The 19,010-nt window shown below is 64.1% G+C and overlaps 1 protein-coding gene across 7 annotated transcripts in view; it reads right to left on the bottom strand.

The window, feature by feature from the left end:
• Positions 1 to 287: 287 nt before the first annotated feature.
• Positions 288 to 19,010, bottom strand: part of ARID3A (AT-rich interaction domain 3A) — a 32,356-nt gene continuing 13,633 nt past the window's right edge. For all 7 annotated transcript variants that reach the window (XM_047848240.1, XM_047848241.1, XM_047848238.1 and 4 more), the window contains 6 exons: positions 10,810 to 10,882; positions 7,492 to 7,675; positions 7,049 to 7,296; positions 4,978 to 5,274; positions 4,167 to 4,265; positions 288 to 3,719 (listed from right to left, as the gene is read on the bottom strand). In XM_047848240.1, coding sequence (XP_047704196.1) covers positions 3,547 to 3,719; positions 4,167 to 4,265; positions 4,978 to 5,274; positions 7,049 to 7,296; positions 7,492 to 7,675; positions 10,810 to 10,882 — 1,074 coding nt within the window. In that variant the 3' untranslated portion in view covers positions 288 to 3,546. The remainder of the gene's footprint in view (positions 3,720 to 4,166; positions 4,266 to 4,977; positions 5,275 to 7,048; positions 7,297 to 7,491; positions 7,676 to 10,809; positions 10,883 to 19,010) is intronic.

The raw sequence follows: 19,010 nt of genomic DNA on the forward strand, positions 1-19,010 counted from the left end.
GGGGAGGGACAGGCTGGGAGGCCCGGCCCTGCCACCGAGGTCCCCCCCCCAATCCCTCAAACAGCCTTTGTACCACCAGGTCCCCAGGGACGTGCAAATGGCCACACACCCACTCTTAGAAGGGGGATGCTGAGGAATGGCTTAGCCAGGGCCCGTCCCCTGGACACAGCTGGCATTTGGGGGCGGGAGGCTCCTGGGCCCCACCCCTTGGTGCCAGGAGCTCCCCAGTGTGACAACCTCTGATGTCCCCCCCCCCACCACCACGAAAAAAACCACCACAGGACGCATTTTCTGTTAAAAGTCAGAAGTGTTTTGTCTTGTTTTAATACCTCATCAGCTTTACAGGGTTACAATTGTCTTAAATATTTTTGAAGTTTAAATACAATCTGCATAATAATGTTATAAAATGTAAACTTTCAGTGTTCTTTTAAATTTCAAAATCACACACCTTTTTTTTCTTTCTTTCCTTTTTTTTTTTTTTTTTTTTTTTGGTCTTTTATCTTTTTTTTTTTTTTTTTTTTCCCTTTTAATACCTGAATGTTCTGCAAACACTGAAGTCTTACCAGGGCGCGACAGGCCGGGCCCGGCCAGAGGTAGAGTCGTTTTAAACCTTTTTTTTTTTTTTTTTTGGAAGTTTTTTTCACTTTAACCTGAGTCCTGGCGCGGTACCCACGCCGTCTGACAAACCCCAGAGAAACTGAAATTTCTGTCAGGAATGAAAGGCTGAATTCATGTTTGCCAAGAAAAAACGCAGAAGCAAAGTTAAGGGGGAAAAAAGGAGACAGTGGGCAAAAGTGATACAGTGAAAATGGGTTTACAAATGCAGAGGAATGGAGACTACCGCGCCTGCCCGCCCCCAGACAGCCCAGCCCCCAGCTCGGGGGTGGGCGCATGGAAGATTCTAGAAGCAACACCTCCGGCAAGACAGCGCCAGGGAGCCCCTCCCCGCCCTGAGTCTGGGGTCCACCCGCTCTGGAACGAACAGTGCACCAGCCAGGACACAGCCGCCCCCATCCCCACCCGGGTTTGCATAAGGGGGTGCCCATCCGCACCCCAGAAAGCCTCCCCTTCCCTAAGCCCAGAGACCGCAGTGGCAGGCGCGGCTGAACGCGGGCACCTAAGGCAGAGGCAGAGGAGGGCCCCACCGGCTCGCAGGCCCACAGCCGCCCCGGCTGTGGCCTGGAGGGTGGGACCCGGCCCCGAGCCCCGCCCAAGCCCCGCCCCCACCTGTCCCTACAGTCACCACTGGAACAGCGGGCCACACCCTGCGTTACATCCGGGAGGCCACACCACCCACAAGACACACGTGGACACACGGCACACGCACGAACAAAGCGGGCGCACAGGCTTTCCAGGGGGAGGGGCCCCACGGGCGGGGGTGGGGGGGAGTCGAGGGGACAGGTGCACGTCCCTGCGGAGACCCTGGGCCAGACGCAGAGGGCCAGGCCCGGGCACGGGTTTTGGCATCAAGAGTCAGACCTGAGGTAGGAAGAAAGCGCTGCAGACCCCCCCCCCCAAGTGGGCCCAGGGCGCCCACGGGGCATTTCGGGGCGGGAGGAGAGAAGGGGCAGGGGCTCCCAGGTTCTCGCGTGGAGCCCGACTGTGCCCGGGGACAAGGGATCCCCCTCCCACAATGATTGTGCTGCTGCAGTGACAGACGGGAAGGGCAGAACCTTCTAGAAGGAAAAGCAGAGAGGAAACCCCACTCCTGCCACCCACTCCTGAAAGGGTGGGGTGTGGGGGTGTCAACGACCCTGAGATATCCCAAAGAAAGGGGCTGCCTTCCAAAGACACACCAAAGCCCCACATAACAGAAAACCCAGACCTGGGGGGCTCAGGACCTCCCCCTGCCCCCAGGTCTCCAAGGCTACAGGGTGATGCCTGGGTGGGGGAAGCTGGGAGGCCGCCAGGCTGGCACTGCCCCTCAGCCTCCTGAAGCTGGGCTCCTGAGCCCAAGTAGAGAGTACAGCCTCGCCCCTCGAACAGCCCAGCCACCCCCTCCCCAAACGAAAATCCCGCACCGGGTGAAAACACTACCCAACACCACCTGGTCCACGGGGACACGGGACGGCAGGGCAGCCAAGAAAGTCCCCAGACCCGCCTGGGGCAGACACTGCCGCCTCCTGAGGCCCATCACCAGCCACTGCAATAGCCCCCTCCCTCCAGCGGTGCCCCCCCCCCCCCGACACCCACCTTCTAACCAGGAGGACGGGGCGTGTGGGGACCTGGTGTGGTCTCCATTCAGTTACTTTAGTTCCTGCAGGGAGGTGTGGCCCCAAGCAAAAGGGGCCAAGAGAGAAAAAGGCGACAGTTAAGAAGAGAATGGGGGGGGGGGGGTTCAGGATGCCGTGGCCCCAAAAACCTCGCCCTGAGCTAAGCCCGGCTCACCCCGTCCCCAGTATGGATAATCTCCCGGAGTAGCCCTTTCACTCGGGAGCCCCCAGGCCACATTCATCCCTGAGACAGGAGCCCGGGGGCTGGACAGGTGGAGGGAGCCCCCTCCCACGCCGAGGCCCTTCACCCTGCGCTTTCTACTTAAGACTTCCGGCCTCTGCAGCGCCAGCACAAAAGGCACAGCGAACAGACAGGACCACGGATGTCACGGTCGCCTCGCCGGTCACCGGTCTGAATTCACGCCCGCCCCCACCCCCCACCCCCCGTAGCACCTGAGTTCATCACCTCCCCTGGCTCTGGGCCTGCCAGCTGCCCACTGCGCTACAGGAAACGCACAAGGAACCCGAATCAGTTATGGGAAAATAAAAAGGGTATTACTTTTCTTTTTTTTTTTTTTTTGCATTTTCAAGTCCAGTTTCCCTGAATGAACACAAATATATAGATATATATATATATCTCCTTTTCCTAAGGTTTGATTCCTCCCCCAAGAATAAAATAGATTATTTACAAAACAAAACCCCGAAACCTCTTAAAAACCCTATAGAGTTTGAGTATCACTGTTTCTTAAAAAAAAAAAAAAAAAAAAAAAAAAAAGTTCCCAAAAAGCAACGAGAAAAAAAACTCTACTGATCGTGGCTCAGGGGTTTCATTCAACACAAGGAGCTGGGTGTGGTGTGTGATGAATGGGAAAAAAAAAAAAATGCAAAAAAAAAAAAAAAAACAGACAAAAATGAAAACACACAGTGCAGAGATGTATGAGGTAAACAGGATTGGCCTCCCATGGCAACTGGTCCAAACACACCCCAGACCCCAGACCCCAGTCGGTCGGTCGGTCCGGCAGGGCTGCAGGAAAGCCTAGGAGATATATGCCTCTCTCTTTTCCGATTTCCTTTGCTGTTCTCACAATTCGTGTCTCTGAATGTCCGAAACCTGAGTAATTCAAGTGTTCCTTGGTTTTCCCCTGTTTTATTAAATTTTCTTTATATATATATATGTATATATTTTTTTCTTTTCTTTTTGGCGTTAGCTGTGGCTCCTTTGTGGATACCTCCCCTCCCCACCCGTATCTTCCGCCGTCCCGGCCCCTGCGTGGCCCACCTCGACCCCCCACCCAGGCAGGGGCGGAGGGGTGGCAGGTGGGGAGTGGTGCGGTTAAGGCAATGAGTTATTTGAGGTAGAAGACGTGGCAGGTGTGGACAAGCCCGCCGGCCCGGCCTGGCTGCCCGTGCTGCTGCTGCTGCTGCTGCTGGTCCCGCTGGTCCCTCCCCGGCTGCCACCACCACCGCCTTTGCTGGGAGCGGACGGTGGCTGAGCAAACAGCACTCCTAACGCGAGGACAGGAGGAGAAACACGTCACCGAGTCGAAAGGTCCTGAGCACCGACACCCCACAAAGTCACCCACGGGGGCTGTGGGGACAGGGAGGCCACAGGTCCCCCCCTTCTCCGTCCCTGGGAGTCGCCCTCCCTTAGCAGCGGAGCCGCTCTGTGTCCACGGCACCTCCTGGTGGCCCGTGGGAGCTCCCGGTTGACTACTCGGGTTGTTGAGAAGGAACTCGTCAACACCACCCGCCACAGGAAGAACGCGACAAGGGGTCTGCCTTCTGAGCAGCTGCTGTGTGCCCAGCACCGTGCTACGGATGCCGTGCGGACTACCTCGCTGCGGTCTCCTATGGGCTCCGGCCGGCCGGCCCGGGGGGTAGGGGCGACCCGGGGCTCCCGAGTCAACGGGGAGACAAGCGCCCAAGGACGGCGTGGGGCCCGGCTGGTCCTACCTGTGTACATGATCCCGTTAATCTCCACCGACATGCTAATACTGTTGCTGCCATTGGGGCTGGTCAAGTTCGCAGCCGAGTCCTGGCGGCTCTCGCAGGCTGTGGGAAGAAGAAACACGGCCATCTGCAGTCACACACGCGTCTGTGCGAGGGCCTGCTTCCGTCACCCCCGCTGGACTTCACGAGTCACCGAGCGCGGACCGGATCTGTCACCGGCACACACAGTAGGTAGTCAATAAATATTTACCGAGGAAGAACGTATCTGCCTAAAACTGGCTTTTCTCATGATGACGGGTCTTAACGGCCACAGAGCCGTCTAGACTTGACTCGTTCCATCCCCTGCTGATGGACACACGAGTGGCTTCAAGGCTCCACTATCACAAGCAGCATCACGCCAGTGACCGCAGGGAAGCGCCCTCGGCTACGTGTGTTTCCGGGAGCGTCTGCGGCAGATCCCAGGAGAACCACTGGGTCGCAGGGCAAGAATGTTTTCTATTTTGGGAAGAGGTTGCCCAACTGTCACCTCCTTACACTCCCACCAGCGAGACGGGGTGGGCCCACGTTCCCGTATCCTGACCGACATTCGATACTATCAAACTCCGACGGGCGTCTCCTCGCTAAGGCGCAGACCCCCGAGTCGCTTTCCACATGAACTTACTACTCGTCACCGCTGCCCGGGTCTTTTACGGGGTTAGCTTTTTTTTTTTTTTTTCTTATTGATTTGCAGGCACTCTTTACATATGTCGACTACGAGGCCCTTACTTTGTTACGGGCGCACGCAGCAGGGAGGGTTCGGGCGCCGGGTTGGTACCTTGGCTGTTGATGCGGATGCTCATGGGCAGCTGGGCCGTCATGGCCAAGAAGTTCTGCTGCAGGGCCCGCTGCACAAGCCGCTGCTGCTCCTCAGTCACGAGGGCCATCTTCTTCTCAGGCGGCTCCCCAGACTCCAGCTTCTCCCGGAGCTGCTCCAGGGCAGCCGCCTGGGCCGCCACGGCCGCCTGGGCCGCCGCCGCCTGCACCGCTGCCGCCTGGGCGGCCACCACAGGGTGACCCGCCAGGGAGACCGGCAGGCGGCCCGGCACCGTGATAGGGATGGCCGAGTCCTCCTCTACACGGGAGAGAAGAAGAGTCGGTGGGCAGGAGGGACCCCGCAGCGGCCCGGTGCGGCCCTCCGCCCGCGGCAGGACCGCGCATGCGCCTGGACACCTCTGCCCACGGGGTGCGCACGTCCTGTCCGCGGAAGCAGGCCAGCGCTGCCAGATCTAAGGTCAGCCTGACGCCGGGTGCCGCCGCGACGGGACCGACAGTGTCACAGTCGCATCCAGCACGGACGTGGCACAGAGACGCTGTCACAGCACTTGCTGCGGACGGCACTAGTCGGAGCAGCTGGGAAGCGCCACGTGTCTCGTCTGACGCGCTCGGCTCGAACCGCCTCGAGGGGCTGTCTCGACACTCGCGCGCCTGCCTCCACCCTCTTACGGCCGCTTCACGGGGGAGGCAGCTGGGAGGATGTGGAAATGTCGCCAAAGCCACAGGGGGTGGGGGTGGGGGGCGCGGAGCTGGGACTCGAACCCAGAACCAGCTGCCAACCATTCACCTCCTCTGTGGTCGAAGCAAATGTCCCCATCGCGGTTTCTACCCGCTGGTCCCACCTTGACCTGCTGTCTCTTCTTTTCCCGACTCTTCTGCCCATGCCTGTCCCGGCGCTGTCTGCATGCTGGGCGCCCCCCCCCCCCCGCCCCCGCCCTCCACACCTCTGCCAGGGTCTTTGGCACTCTCTCCTTTGTCCCCGTCTTCTGGGCTCACTCCAACACCACCTCAGCCATCAGAAAACCCTCCTCCGGGCCGGCCAGCACCTCCCCAGCTCCCGCATGAGGCCTCACGCCCGGCGGACGTTTATACGGACTCGTGGGCACCACCGGAGCTCCCCAGGGGTAGGGGGAGGTAAACTGAGGTCCACAGAGGGCTGAGTGACGCTAGTGGGACCCCATTCGCCTAGGATCTGACCAGGCCTAAGTCGTGGGGATCACGCTGGATCCCCCGGCCACCCCAGGAGGCAGGGAGTCCCAGCCCAGGTGGCAGGTGAGAGACACGCAGGGGGCTTCGCCTGCTTGAGGCCACACCGCCACGTGTGCCGTTGGTGTTTCTGTGCTAGGAAGGATTCAGAGGCTCGCTGGGTGAGAAGGCTATGATCGGCTGGTGGTGCCTGCCACGAATGGGGGGCTCCCTACCAGGCATTCGAAAACTGGGCCCGCTGCCTGCTGGGGGCGGGACACACCAAAGGCTCGCCTTCCACAAACCCACAAAGAAGGGATCGCTTTCCCGTTTCCCCGGCAGGAAAGCCGGGCCCAGGAGGGGCCAGTGAGCTGCCCAGACACACCCAGCACTAGATTCGGGGAAGGATGAAGGGCCAGTGGGATGGGCCCACACCACACCCGTGACGGTCCCTGCTGGACAGTGTTGAGAAGGTCCTGAAGCTCAAAGGGAAAAGAATTCAGCAATCAGCTAATAAGGTCTGCCGTGGGCAAGGGACCGGAAAAACTCTGGCCGTCAATACTGCTGCCCATAGGCAGCACTCAGGCGACGCTACAGTAATTAGCTACTAACACCGGCCAAGGGATTGGGAAGGAACCGGGCGCCCAGTCAGAAACGGGTGTAGCAGCCCGGACTGGGGAAGCGGTGCTCGATTAGTAATGTCTGCCACGGGCACGGGCTGGGAAACTGTGCCCGATCCCGAACGATTAGTGATGTCTGCTTGCTCTGGGGTTGGGAGAAGGGCCCTGCTTAGTCACGCCCACTGGGGGGCACAGTACCCAGAGAGGGTCAGAAAGCCCAGGCCGGAGCAGAATGGGGTCCGGGCCCCAGGGACGCGCGGCCCTTACCTTTCTTGATCTTGGGGGCCGGGGTGATGGAGCTGCCGTTGGTGCTGGCGGCCAGGCCCAGGGAGGGAACGGGCAGCTTGGGCGAGGACAGCATGCCGTGGGCCCCGCCCGGCGAGTAGGCGAACAGGGAGCCCCCGAAACTCTGGCGCCGGCCCTCCCGCCGGTTGCTGTCGATGGCCGCCTGCAGCTCGTTGGGGTTGCTGAGGCCGCGCTTCTCACACTCGTAGGGATACAAGTACTTCATGTACCTGCGGCAGGGGCAGGGGCAGGATGGCGCCGGGGCCCCCCCAGGACCGCCCTCGCCAATCCCGCCACCCAGCCGAGTGAGCTCGGGGCGCACCGTCCTCAACCCGCACCCTGACGTCAGGACTGGCTCTCCGCGGCCGCCCCGGCCCCTCCCGCCCCTCCCGCCTCCCCTATGCGGGGCGCCGGCGGGCACTCACTGGGTCCGCAGGGTGAAGGCAGCGCTGGTGATGGACGTGGGCAGGTTGAGGCCTTTGGTGATCTCCCTCCACAGCTTCTTGTTGATGACCTCCACCAGGCCGCCCTTCTCCGTCACCAGCACGTACAGCATGAACAGGTCAAGCACCTGCTTGGCCATGATGGGGATGCGGTTCACGGGCGTCCCTGCAGGCACGGGGCAGGGAGTGCAGGTTATGGGGGGGGGGGGCGGGGGGGCAGAGCCACAGGCGCAGCAGACGGCACGTGTACAGCCAACCGCCTGTCCGGAGAGGTCTCTCCTGTCGCGGGCACACGGGGGCAGGATATCCTCCGCGGGGCCTCAGCAGCTCCCCGGCCCCGCCCCCTCGAGGCCAGGAGCTCTCCAGTCATGACAACCACAGACATCCATGTGTCTCCTGGGGGTAGAATCGCCGGGGGACCCCCCCTCGAGAGAGCACAAGGAGGCCCGCGTCTCCATCAGAGGCTCACCCGGGGGCACAGAGACCCGGGACAGGCTGCGGGGCCAACCTGGGGACGTGTGTGAGAAACACGGCCCTCGTGAGTGTGGCTCCATCAACAAGCACAGTGGCCAAAACAACCCGCCTGCGTCCCCGAGGCAGGTGCCCTCCGGGTCCCGGGCTTCCCAGGGGTTTGCAGCCGCGAGGAGGCAGCACTTGGCTAATCCACCCTGCAGCTGAGAGAGCGGGGTGGCGGGCTGGTCCCCTTTTCCACCCACACTGACCCTCAAAACTGCTGCCGTCCCTGTCCTCCTCACGTGCCCCTGATGCCGAAGCCCGTGGCCCAGCCTGTCTGGCACCTTCTCGGCCGAGGGTGGAGAAGCCCCCCGTTTCGACTCTCCCTGCCGCGGAAACCCTGCTCTAACAGCTGGCCCCTGGCTGCTGTCCTGGTCAGCTGGGGTCGCCCGGCTCAGATCCCCTGGAGCCCAGTCTGGCACACGGCGTGGGCTCAGGAAACAACAGTGAGATGTGACCGGCCCGCGTCACAGCCTACAGGGCACGTCGCCGCACCCCAGAGATGGGCAAACGGAGGCCCCGGGCTGTGGCTCCTGGAGAAGGGCCAGCCCAGCTTCACGTGAGGGGCCAGCCGGTCCGCACTCCTGGGAGCCCGGTTCCTGGGCCCCAGAGCCAGATGCTCTGGGGTCACCTCCTGCCACTTCTGTCCTTTCCAGGTTTCAAAACCCCCACTAACTGAGGACAACCCGGAGAGGGTGGAGAAAGCTGGATCTCAGACTACCCCCCCCCCCATCCCCCCCCACCCCCGGCCGACCCTACCCAATTCCATTTTTCAGCCCGAGAGGGAGAGAGGAAGAAGCGACAAGTGTCAGGGGCTCACCCAGCCCCGGCCCACCTGGGACACTGGTTCAGGTTCTGCACTGAGAAAGAACAGAAAGAATCACACAAAAGATCCTCTGGGGACCCCGCGCCCTGGCTCTGCACGGGGCCTGGACGGATGTTTACAGAAGGAGCAGGTGGAGAGCAGAGAGGCACCGGGGGAGGACAGGGGCAGTGGGGGCAGCAGGGAGATAAGGAGGGTGGGGAGGTCTTCAAGGAAACGGCAGGAGGGTGGGGCGCAGCCAGGACCCTTCCCGCACTCCCAGCCCCCAGAGAATTCTCAGAGCCTTCTCCTTTGTGACGTGAAAAAAAGTTACTTTCTCTGTGTCTGGAGCGAAGGAGGGCTTGTGGGATGCAGGGCATGGTGTCCGGGGCCAGGGGGGAGGGGTCTAACGCACTCTCAGCCCCAAAGCCTGCCAGTTACAGAAGGGGAGGGCCCAAGAAGATGGCAAGGGAAAGGGGCACTTGGGGCTGGGTTCTGAGGGTTGCAGAGGAGTTTGTCGCTCCCTGCCCTCCAGGGGAGCTCGGCGAGGATGGCAGAGCTGGACGCCGACCCTCACGGTCGCGTGTGGCCCCCGCCTCACCCGTACCCAAGGGCGGCTCACGGTACTTCCCGACCTCCAGGACACCAGGCCCAGTCTCGGGCGGGAGGAGTGGGCTCTGGGCCCGGGAGCTCGGGGCCCCACGGCAGGGTGGTGGGGGCGGGGGGCTCCGGCAGGTGTGGACGGGTCGATAAAGCGAGTGGGGGAGGATCTCTCTGACCACACGGTGGGCAGCGGGCCCTGGATGTGACTGGTCCCAGTGATAACAAGGAGGGGGCCCCCACCCCAGGACCGGGTCTGGATTCCCCCAGCCCCGGCACGGGAGGGGTTAATGCGAAGGCCGCAGCCCCCTGCCCTTCCCTTCCGGCTGGGCGGCTGGGCCTGTGTTTACAGAGGCTGTTCGAGAGGGAGGGGCGCAAAGAGGCCCTGGACAAAGCCAGCGGCGGCCAGCCCCTGCGGCGGCCCCAGGAGGACCCTGCAGCACCCCAGCTGGGCCCGCCCCTTCCTGCCTCAGGGCTCGGAGGATGCATCCCCTCCCCGGCCTCAGTTTCCTTCCCTGAACGGCCCACGAGGCGGGCTGTCTAGCAGGCAGAGGAATGAGCTCCACTGTGCAGCGGGTGCCCTCAGGGCCCCCGGCCGGCCAGGCCTCTCGCCCTGTGGCAGCTCAGAGCCGAGGCCGAGGCCACGCGTGGGGCTGCGGGGGACCCCCTGGGGTCTGGGTCTCAGCTTCCCCACCGGGACGTCCACCCAGACCGGTCCCTGCCCCTTGGGCCTTTGCTCCCGGTCACCTTCCTGTTCTCCAGGCCTCGGTCACCAGGCATTTCCCGGCCGGGCCGTGTTCGGCATCCACTACACCCCAGACCCAGGGGGTGGGACGGGCTGCAGAGGCGGGGGCTTGGCCTGGTAAGCTGTTGGCACTTCATAAATGCAGCCCTGTGCTCAGCATGTGGGGGGTGCCGCCACACAGTGGCAACTGTTCCTGGCCCGTCTTACAGACGGGGGAACTGAGCAACCCTCCCCCCCGCCCCGCCCCCGTAGGCACAGGGGAGGGGCCGGGACTGGCCTTGCACCAGCAGCCACGGAACACCAGTGTCAAGACCACGAAGGCCGGGAAGCCAACCCGAGGAACTTCTATCCTATTGTCCCGGGGCCCAGCTGCCCTCCTGGCCGTCCACTTCTGCTCCCCGGAGGCCGGCTCTGCTGCAGGGGACCCTGGGGGCGGTGGCCGGGGGTCCCTGGGAGCCAGGACTCCATCACACCACGGGTCTCGGCAACAAAAAAAGGCCTGACCTGACGGTTCTGGGTTGGGGACCAGACACCTCCTACCCAAGGACCTACCCCTCAGACGCTCCCACCTGTGCCTCCCCCATCAGACCCGACTGCCAAGCAGGCGCCAGTCCCCAGGACCCCCGTGGGTGAGCCTCACCTCGCTTCTGCATGAAGCTGAACAAGTCGTCCAGGAACTCCTTCCTCTTGGGGTCCCCGTCCAGTTCGTAGAGCTGTGGGGTCAGGGAGGGGAAGGGTCAGCCGGTGTCAGCGCTTGGGCACGGGCGCCACATCCCCTCTGAGGGGCGGCCGGCAGAGGCAGGTCCCAGGTCCTGAGGCCCCACGGAGCCTAAAGAGCCCGGCCCCAGTTTCCGATGAAGACACAGGTACCGCGTGTGTCTCCCACGGCGGTTGGCCGCCCCCAAGCCACATGCTGGGCCCCTTAGAACAAAGGTTGAGTCTCCTGCAGCCCTGAAGGGCAGCGCTCAGACCCAGGGGTCTCCTGAGGCGGGTCCCTCCTGCTGGCCCGCTCCTGGAGCCCCAGGGGTCCCTCCAGCACCTCCACGGGCTCCTCCGTGCGCCTGTCGAAACCCTGCTTCTTTGAGGACACCCCCCCACTGGATTGGGCCCCCTCGTCTCCCCCTTAACTAACGACACCTGCAAAGACCCTGCTCCCCACAGGAGCTCGTCTTCGGGCCGGCAGCTGGGTCGACATGTCATTTGGGGGACACCATTCGTCCCAGACAGACAACGCCGGTGCAGACAGCCAGCACGCAGAGGCCACATCCTGGTGCTGCCCCCCGAGAGACGGCTCTGTTTTGTACATGAGGAAATTGAGGCCCAGAGGCAGGCGAGAACCCAGAGCCTGGGAATGTCAGGGCCCTTCGGCCCAGACTCTGCCCTGGGCTCTCCAGTCATTGGGTGAGGGGCTCGGGGTCCCCCGGCTGCATCGACCACCTGCTCCCAGGGGCCGGCAGCAGAGGTGACTGGAGAGTGGAGTTGGAGGGGGGCGGCGGCAAAGAGCAACCTTCACGCTAAGCCCTGGGGAATGGACCCAGAGGGATCAGGCCTGTGGGGGGCCTTGAAACCACCAATCAGCCCCGGCTGGGACAGTCCATCATTAGGGCCCAAGAACACGCCAACGCCCAGCGCCTGCCGCCTGCCACATCCCCGGGGGCTTCGGAGGCAGGGTCTCCGGGGCTGGCCGCCCCTCAGCCTCCCTCCCCTCTCTGGGGTTTGGTTCCCCCATCGGTGGAACAGAGACAACAACGCGGGGCCTCCGGGCACAGGCCGGGGTGGTCCAGGCTGAGTCTTTGTCTCTGCCCTGCCCCAGCCAGGCTGGCCAGCTACATTCCTGTGCTGATTTATGGTGGTCAGGGAGGCCCCACGCCTCCCCCTGCCTGAGGGTGTGTGGCCTGCAGGTGGACCTCGGCCATCCTCCCCTGCCCCGTCCCCGCCTCTCCCGCCCACACCCCCTGCCACGCACACCCCCCTCCCGGGACCTCACACCCACTCTCCTCCCTGACCCTTCCTGCACCACGCCCCGTGGGACTACACGCCGGTCGGGTCTCCTGTCGGCCCGCTCGTGTGGGATGTGGGGGCTTCGTGCGGTTTGCCACTAGCGTCTAGGTGGGGTCAGGCACACGGCAGTCGGTGAATAAATGGTCGCTCGGTGATCCCCGACTCGCCTCAGTGTGGGCCAGCCTGGGCAGAGGGGCACCACCACGTTCTGGAGTCTCGCTGGGGACAGCCGGTGTCCCCAGGTTCACCTCCACCCGAACCCCCACCTGTGCGATCTTATCTGGAAATGGGGTCGTGGAGGATGCGGTCAGTTAAGCTGAGGTCGTACTCGGGAGAGGGTGGCCCTAATCCCACGACACGTGTCCTTCTAGGAGAAGAGACACGGCCACAGAGAAGGCCGTGTGAGGACGAGGCCACAGGTGAGGGACGCCAGGGGCCGCCGGCCACACCAGAGGCGGCAAGAGGCAGGAAAGACCCTCCTTGGAGCCGCGGGGGAGCATGGCCCTGCCCCACCTGGAGCTCGGACATCTGGCTCCAGAATTCGGGAAAACAAATTCCTGCTGTTTTCAGTCTCACAGTCTGTGGTCATTGCTACGGCCGCGCACACAGGCCCCTCCTGATAGGCGGCAACATCTGTGAGATCCTGACCTGGGGCGGGGGCGGGGGGGTGGTGGTGTCCACCCTGCCTGAACCTCCCTGGGCCCGGTCCCGAGAGACCAAGAGTGCCCCTCCTGCCTCAGTCCTCCCATTCGCGAGGACAGCTCACCATAAACACGACAGCTTCACCTGGAGTTCCAGGAACCGTCGTGACCCCTGTATCCCAGGCGGGGAAACTGAGGCTCAGGATGGAGACCAGCTCCCCCGAGACCTGGCAGCTGGCTAGGTGGGGGAGCTGTTAGCCCCCAGGCCAAATGGTGGGGGGACAGGCCTGTGGCAGGGCCCAGTCAGACCCCGTGGGGCCAGGGTATTGTTCGAGGCCGTAAAGGGGGATGTGCAGGGCCCCCGGCTGCCGGGGGGAGGCCGCTTTAACGGCTGTTGCTGTGGGCAGCTGACAACAAAGGCAGGCAGTAAAGGCCACCCCAGCTTTATGGGGCTCAGGCCCCAAGTTCCCCTCCCCTGCTGGCCCGGCCAGGCCGGAGGGACGGGGGCATGGGGGGCGGTGTCCGGGCCCCACTGCAGGCCGGCACGCCCACCGCCTGTCCTCACGAGGCTCCAACTCACACCGCGGGGACACAACACACCCCACGCTCGGCCCAGGCCTCTGCCCCGCTTGAGGTGGGCCGGGGGGCACTGAAACCAGTCACCTGCCACGGCCGCAAACCCAGGCTGGACACCCGCGATGCCACGGGAGCCCCTCCCTCGGGCCGAGGGCTGAGACAGACGACCCGCCCCGGTCTCGGCTCTCACCCTGGCCCCGCCTGACCCAGTGGCACCAACCACCCCCCAAAGGCCCTGCAGCCCACGAGGGCCCCGGAGACCCCCCCCGCCCCCCCCCCCCACTTCCTCCAGCTTCCAAACCAGTCCCACGTCCGCGCCTTTGCCCCAGCAGCGCCTCCCGCCTGGACCGCCCCCGCTGGCTTCTCGAGTCCCGCTCTCTCCTCAAACCGGCCCCCCCCCCGGGGCCCCCGCCCCCGGGGTCACGGCTGCTGCCCCGTCTCCGTGGCACATGCTCTGCTCCCACTGGAATATGTTTACTGACCGTGGGCGACTTTCTCGTTTACTGACGCTCTTCCCCTGCCCTCCCACTGCCCGAGCCACGTGGATTTACACGCGGGGCTGGCCACAGGCCCGTGTGCCCCAGGAGAAGGTCACATAGACCCTGTCTGCTTCGTCCCCAATGTCTACAACCGGGTACCAGGCGGCTGCTTAACACACGGGCCTTGATTTCTCAGTGTGCCACGGGATGGGGCCGCTAACCCTTTTCCAGATCTGTTATGTGCCCCACAAGGCTCATGCTGTGGGCGAGTGACATCCTACGCCGGGCAGACGGGCACCTGGGGCCCCAGCTTTCCGCCAGGGGAAGGGGCAGCCATGCCCCTCCCCGGGCCCCAGCCGGCCGCGTCAGGGGGTACACCCAGCCCCCCACGGGCCCCCTGCCTGTCTCTTAGCTGTGGCGGAGGGTGATGGAGCCCGGGGGACCCCTTGTTGCCAAGTGGTCTTCCCCACCCCAGCCCCACCCACTTCACAGAAAAGGAAACTGAGGCACGGAGCGGGTAGGGCCAAGCCTCCCTGGTCACCCCATGCAGCAGCCAGAGCCCGGCAGTCTGAGCATGAGCTCCCGTCCCATCCCGTGTCCCCCACCCGAGACCTGGCTGCGCACACTGGCCGCCCCTCCTGCCCTCACCCCTTCCCGAGTGCTCTCACTGAGGGGCAGCCGTGTGGGAGGCCCAGGTAGTGGCAAAAACAAGGTAAGCGCTCCCCACCCCCAAGCGCAGGATGGGCAAACAGGAAATTCTTGTTTGTGGTTAAGGAGCATTGTCTGTGCTAGGAGACTCTTTGTTGGTCAGCGGGCCATACCGCTGACCAGGTCAAGTTGTGTATCTGGGAGCTGGGTGGGGGGGGGCCTTCAGCTGCCCTGCAGAGGCCAGGGAGCTCACCCTCGGTGGGGGACCCCTCCCCACCCCCCCCCCCGCCCTTGGCCACCAAGCCCGCAAAGCGAGGGGCCTGGCCTGGGGACGTGCTTGTGCGGGGAGGGCACCACCAGGACCCAGCACACAAGCGGCCCCCTCCCCGGGCATGACGCTCCGACAAGATCACATCCCCAGGAGGCCCCACCTGGGCAACCCCGAGCCGGTTCCCAGCCCACCACGGGGGCGGGGGGGGGGGGGGGGTGCGGCGTCCAGCCCAAGGCCGAGGGGCCCAGGCTGTAAAGCAACGGCCTGTAGGGCCCCTGAGAGGACCTTTGCCCCTTTAACGGTGTCTGCTCAGGCCCCCTCCTGCCACCCAGGTGGCTCCAAAGTCCGCAGGGCTCCACCTGAGGAGGAGGCTGCTGGGCCCGCAGGGAGACCTGGGGGGGGGGGGGGGGGGGGAGGCCGCCGCTGTCCTTACAAGGCAGAGAGAGGAACCAAAATTAGGAAACATCAAGAAAGCCCAGTGCCTGCCGTTCCGGGGCCCGTGAGCCCCAAGCCACCAAGGAAGGGAAGGCAGAGCAATGCCAAGGACAGGAAGCCTGTTAGAAAGGCTTGCTGTTGCAGTGCCCAACACGGCTTACAGGACACCAGGAGTGTGTCCTCCTCCATGGCCCGGAACCAGGGTCGGTGGGTGGCAGCATCACAGGCAGGGCCGGGGGGCCCAGGACGCCAAGTGCGTAACCTCACCTACTTGTCTCTAAACCTGGAAAAAAAGGATCCACGGGAGTGGGATCCACATCACGCAGAATTCACCATCTCAAAGTATTTCGGCGGCATCGAGTGTGTTCACGGAGTTACGCAACCACCATCTCTATGTAATTCCAAAACATTCCATCTTTCCAAACCCAACCCGGTCAGCCAGGCCCCGCCCCCACGAGCCCCTTTCCCGCCTGCGGACGCGCCTGCTGGAGGCGAGTGGCGTTCCCACGCGTGTGGGTGGACGCGCTGCTCGTCCGTTACCCGCCGGTGGGCGCAGGGCTGTCCTTACGGGCCTGCTGCTGACACACGTCGGTATACCCTCGCCTGTCTTTACGTCCTCAGGGTTTGGGAGAAGGGCTTATTCACCGTGACTCCTGAAGGCAAAGTGAAACAGCAGAGAAGGAGGCAACAGTTTTTTATCCCCCGCACCCCCCCACCCCGGAGACTGACCAGGACAGTAAACCAGATGCAGGCTCCCAGGGGCAGAGGGTCCAGGGACCTTTCATCTCTACAGACAGATGCCATCGGGTCTCCTCTGCTCTAAAGCCGACCATGGCTCCCTATCGCTGTCAGGATAAAGCCCAGGCTTCCTGCTTTCCAGGCCCAGCAGCTGCTCCCCGAGGCACCTCTGCCCCACCACACCGGCCCCTCTGCAGTATAACGCCAGGTCCAGCTGGAGCCCTCCTCCCACCGAAGCCTCTGCTCCCGCGGCCGGGTCTGACCCCCAGGCCGGGGCAGCACGGCCAGTGAGGCTCCGCACCCCCACCGCCCCCAGCGTCTGTCACCGGGCATATGACTGTGCTCGTTCGGCGGAGGGCTCCCCCCACACCCAGACGAGAGCCCCCAAGGGCAGGTCTGGGGGCTGCGGGTGCTGGGCTCGGCGCCCGCTAATGAAGGAAGGAAGGAGGCTCACTGAGGCTCTCGGCCCTGGGCCCCCTCCCATCCCCCGCACAAAGCCTCTCCCCACCGACCGAGATGACTCAGCATGTCCAGCCTTGTCGCCGGGGCCCCAGGTGGGCCGGGAACAGAGTCCCTGGGGGCCGCCCCAGCCTCCCCCATTCACAGAAACAGCCGCAGGTGCTGGGGCCGGGCAGGCAGGGCGGCAACCACTGGGCCTCCCCACCACTCCTCCAGGCCACTGTGCACCTGGGGAAACTGAGGTGGGCAGAGGGCAGGTCTCCTGGCAGCGTCTGTGGACCGCCAACAGCTCGCCTCGTCCAAGGTGGCACGGCCCCCAACGTGGCAAAGCTCGGGCCCCACCCCTCGCGACAGTGACCCCAGAGCAACGTGGTGAACGAAGAAAGGATGGAGCTCAGCGGGCACCTGGCAGGGAGGTGGGTCGCGGTGGAAGAACCCAGAGTGGGGAACCCTCCCTGTCTGTGCTCCGAGCCCCAGTCTACCCATCGCAGGGGGCAGGGATGACGTGACCAGGAAGCCGGTGCCCCGTCCCTGCGCTGCAAGCACGCAGGCCAGCGGACGGCCCGGCCGGGCTCCCGGGGAGTTTTGCACCTGAGGGAAAATTCTGCCGTGGAAACTCCCACGACACCTCTCAGAAGAGGTGGACGCCGAGCGGGAGCTGTATCAGCCCACAGGCGTCGGCCGAGACAACCCGTTTTGCAGCCATGTTGAGCACCTTCTGTATGTCAAGGCTGCTGCTGGACGCTGCCCCAGAGAACCGCAGGCCAGTGGGGGACACGGCAGGATCCGAGGCAGGCGCAGTGGCCCCGGGGGCGGGGGTCACTGGCTGCCGCACGCAGCAGGGCCTTAGGCGACGTCTGGGCGACCTCGCGCCCTTCCCGTGAGCCGCCCTCCTGGTGCACCTGACCCCTGGGGCACCCGCCTGGGCGACCAGGCCGCCTTTCATTTCCCGTCAGCGCCGGCTCAGCCTCCTCCACACAGATGTGGTGAGCCCACGGGGCTCGCAGGAGATTGAGGAAGTGATTCTGGGCAGGGCACAAACATCTGTCCGCTCGGCCTCGCACCCCCGGCCGGCCATGTGCCCCTCTCTGAAAAGACGGCACCCCACCCATGACAGATATTAATAAAAAGCTCCAGAAACGAGTCATAAGGCTTAACGTGGAGCTGAAGCTTAGGGGCACTTCTTTCTGGATTTCCAGATTGTGCGGGCCGGGCATGTGCCCCGACACCACACTGCTGTCCTCTCCCGGTCGGCCTTCTGCACGGCCGGGGCCACCCCGGGGCCTCAGTGAAGTGGGCAGGGGCGCCTGCGGCATCGAGGTGGGGACCAGGGGGGCCAGGACGCAGCTGGGGGTGGGGGTCGGGGGAGGAACCCCCTTGATGGCCAGACAAGCCGATCGCCCGCCAGCACCATGCCAAAGCTGGGGAAACTGAGGCCCACGGGGGCACACCCACAGGTCCAGCCCTGAGAACGCACCCTCGATGGAGGGCGGCTGAGGAACGATTCTAGGAAGGGGTGGGGAAGCGGCAATTCCTCGCCCCACGCAGCATGCAAATGGAAGGCAAATCCGCCGGCCTCCAGTCCCTGTGGGGGCCCCTCACCCACTGGCCGAGGGGAGCCCACCTCGGACCAGGAAGCAGGGGGGCTGAGAGAAACCTGCAGGGCAGCACGGAACCCAGGACCCGGCCCTCGGGCGCCCCAGGCCGTGTGGAGCCTCGCAGGGCTGGGGAGAGACCCTGCCCTAAAGCACCTGGCACTCCGGGCAAACGCTTCAGGTCAGAAAGCCAAGAATCCTGAATCTTCTCCCCTCAACCCCAAGCAGTTAGATATCCAATGTCGCACTCGGCCTTGGGGCATTTCGCTCAAGGGTCACCAAACAGCCTCGCAGCTCCCACCTGGCTCCGGGCTCCGAGCGGCCAGGGGTCCAATGCTGTGGCCAGGGCCCGGCACCCAGGAACTAAAAGTCCCATCATGGGGTTTTCTCTGAAAGGGAATTTCCTGGTGGCTGGGAAGGCTCAGAAAGATGTCCCTGCCCTGGCTGTGCTGTCCCCGTCCTGCCATCGCCGGCCAGCCTGCGCCCAGTGCAGAGAGCCAGGGGGCTGCCCCCCGCCTCCCTCCCTCTGCCCAGGAGTCGAGAGGAAGGGGCCCCGGGGTCCCCGCTGGGCACACCCACAGGAGCCTCTGCCAGAACCCGAATGGAAGACACAAGGAAGGATTGGGTCTGCCCCGGGGAGGCCAGCGGCTGAGCGGGACCACCAGAGCTTACCTCCTGGGCATCCCACCTCCGCGTGGGCCACCGTCCTAGGGACAAGAGGAGCCGGACACGGACACGGAGGGGCAGCCCCAGGCAGCACGCGGCTGGCGCCCGCCCCGCCCCACCACTCCTCTGCCAGGACACCCGAGTGCTAATTAACTACAGCAACAACCAGCACTCACTCTAACGCTGCCCGGTTCACAGACAGGGAAACTGAGGCTCGCAGGGGGGGCACAGACAGCAATGGGCCGGTGGCTGGGCCCTCTGGCCCCTTGCGGGGGCCGGAGAGAGATAAGAGACCTCAAGCCCCGCTGTCCTTCCCAGAATCCGGCACCCAG

This window comes from Prionailurus viverrinus, unplaced genomic scaffold (assembly GCF_022837055.1).
Source record: "Prionailurus viverrinus isolate Anna unplaced genomic scaffold, UM_Priviv_1.0 scaffold_60, whole genome shotgun sequence".
NCBI lineage: Eukaryota > Metazoa > Chordata > Mammalia > Carnivora > Felidae > Prionailurus > Prionailurus viverrinus.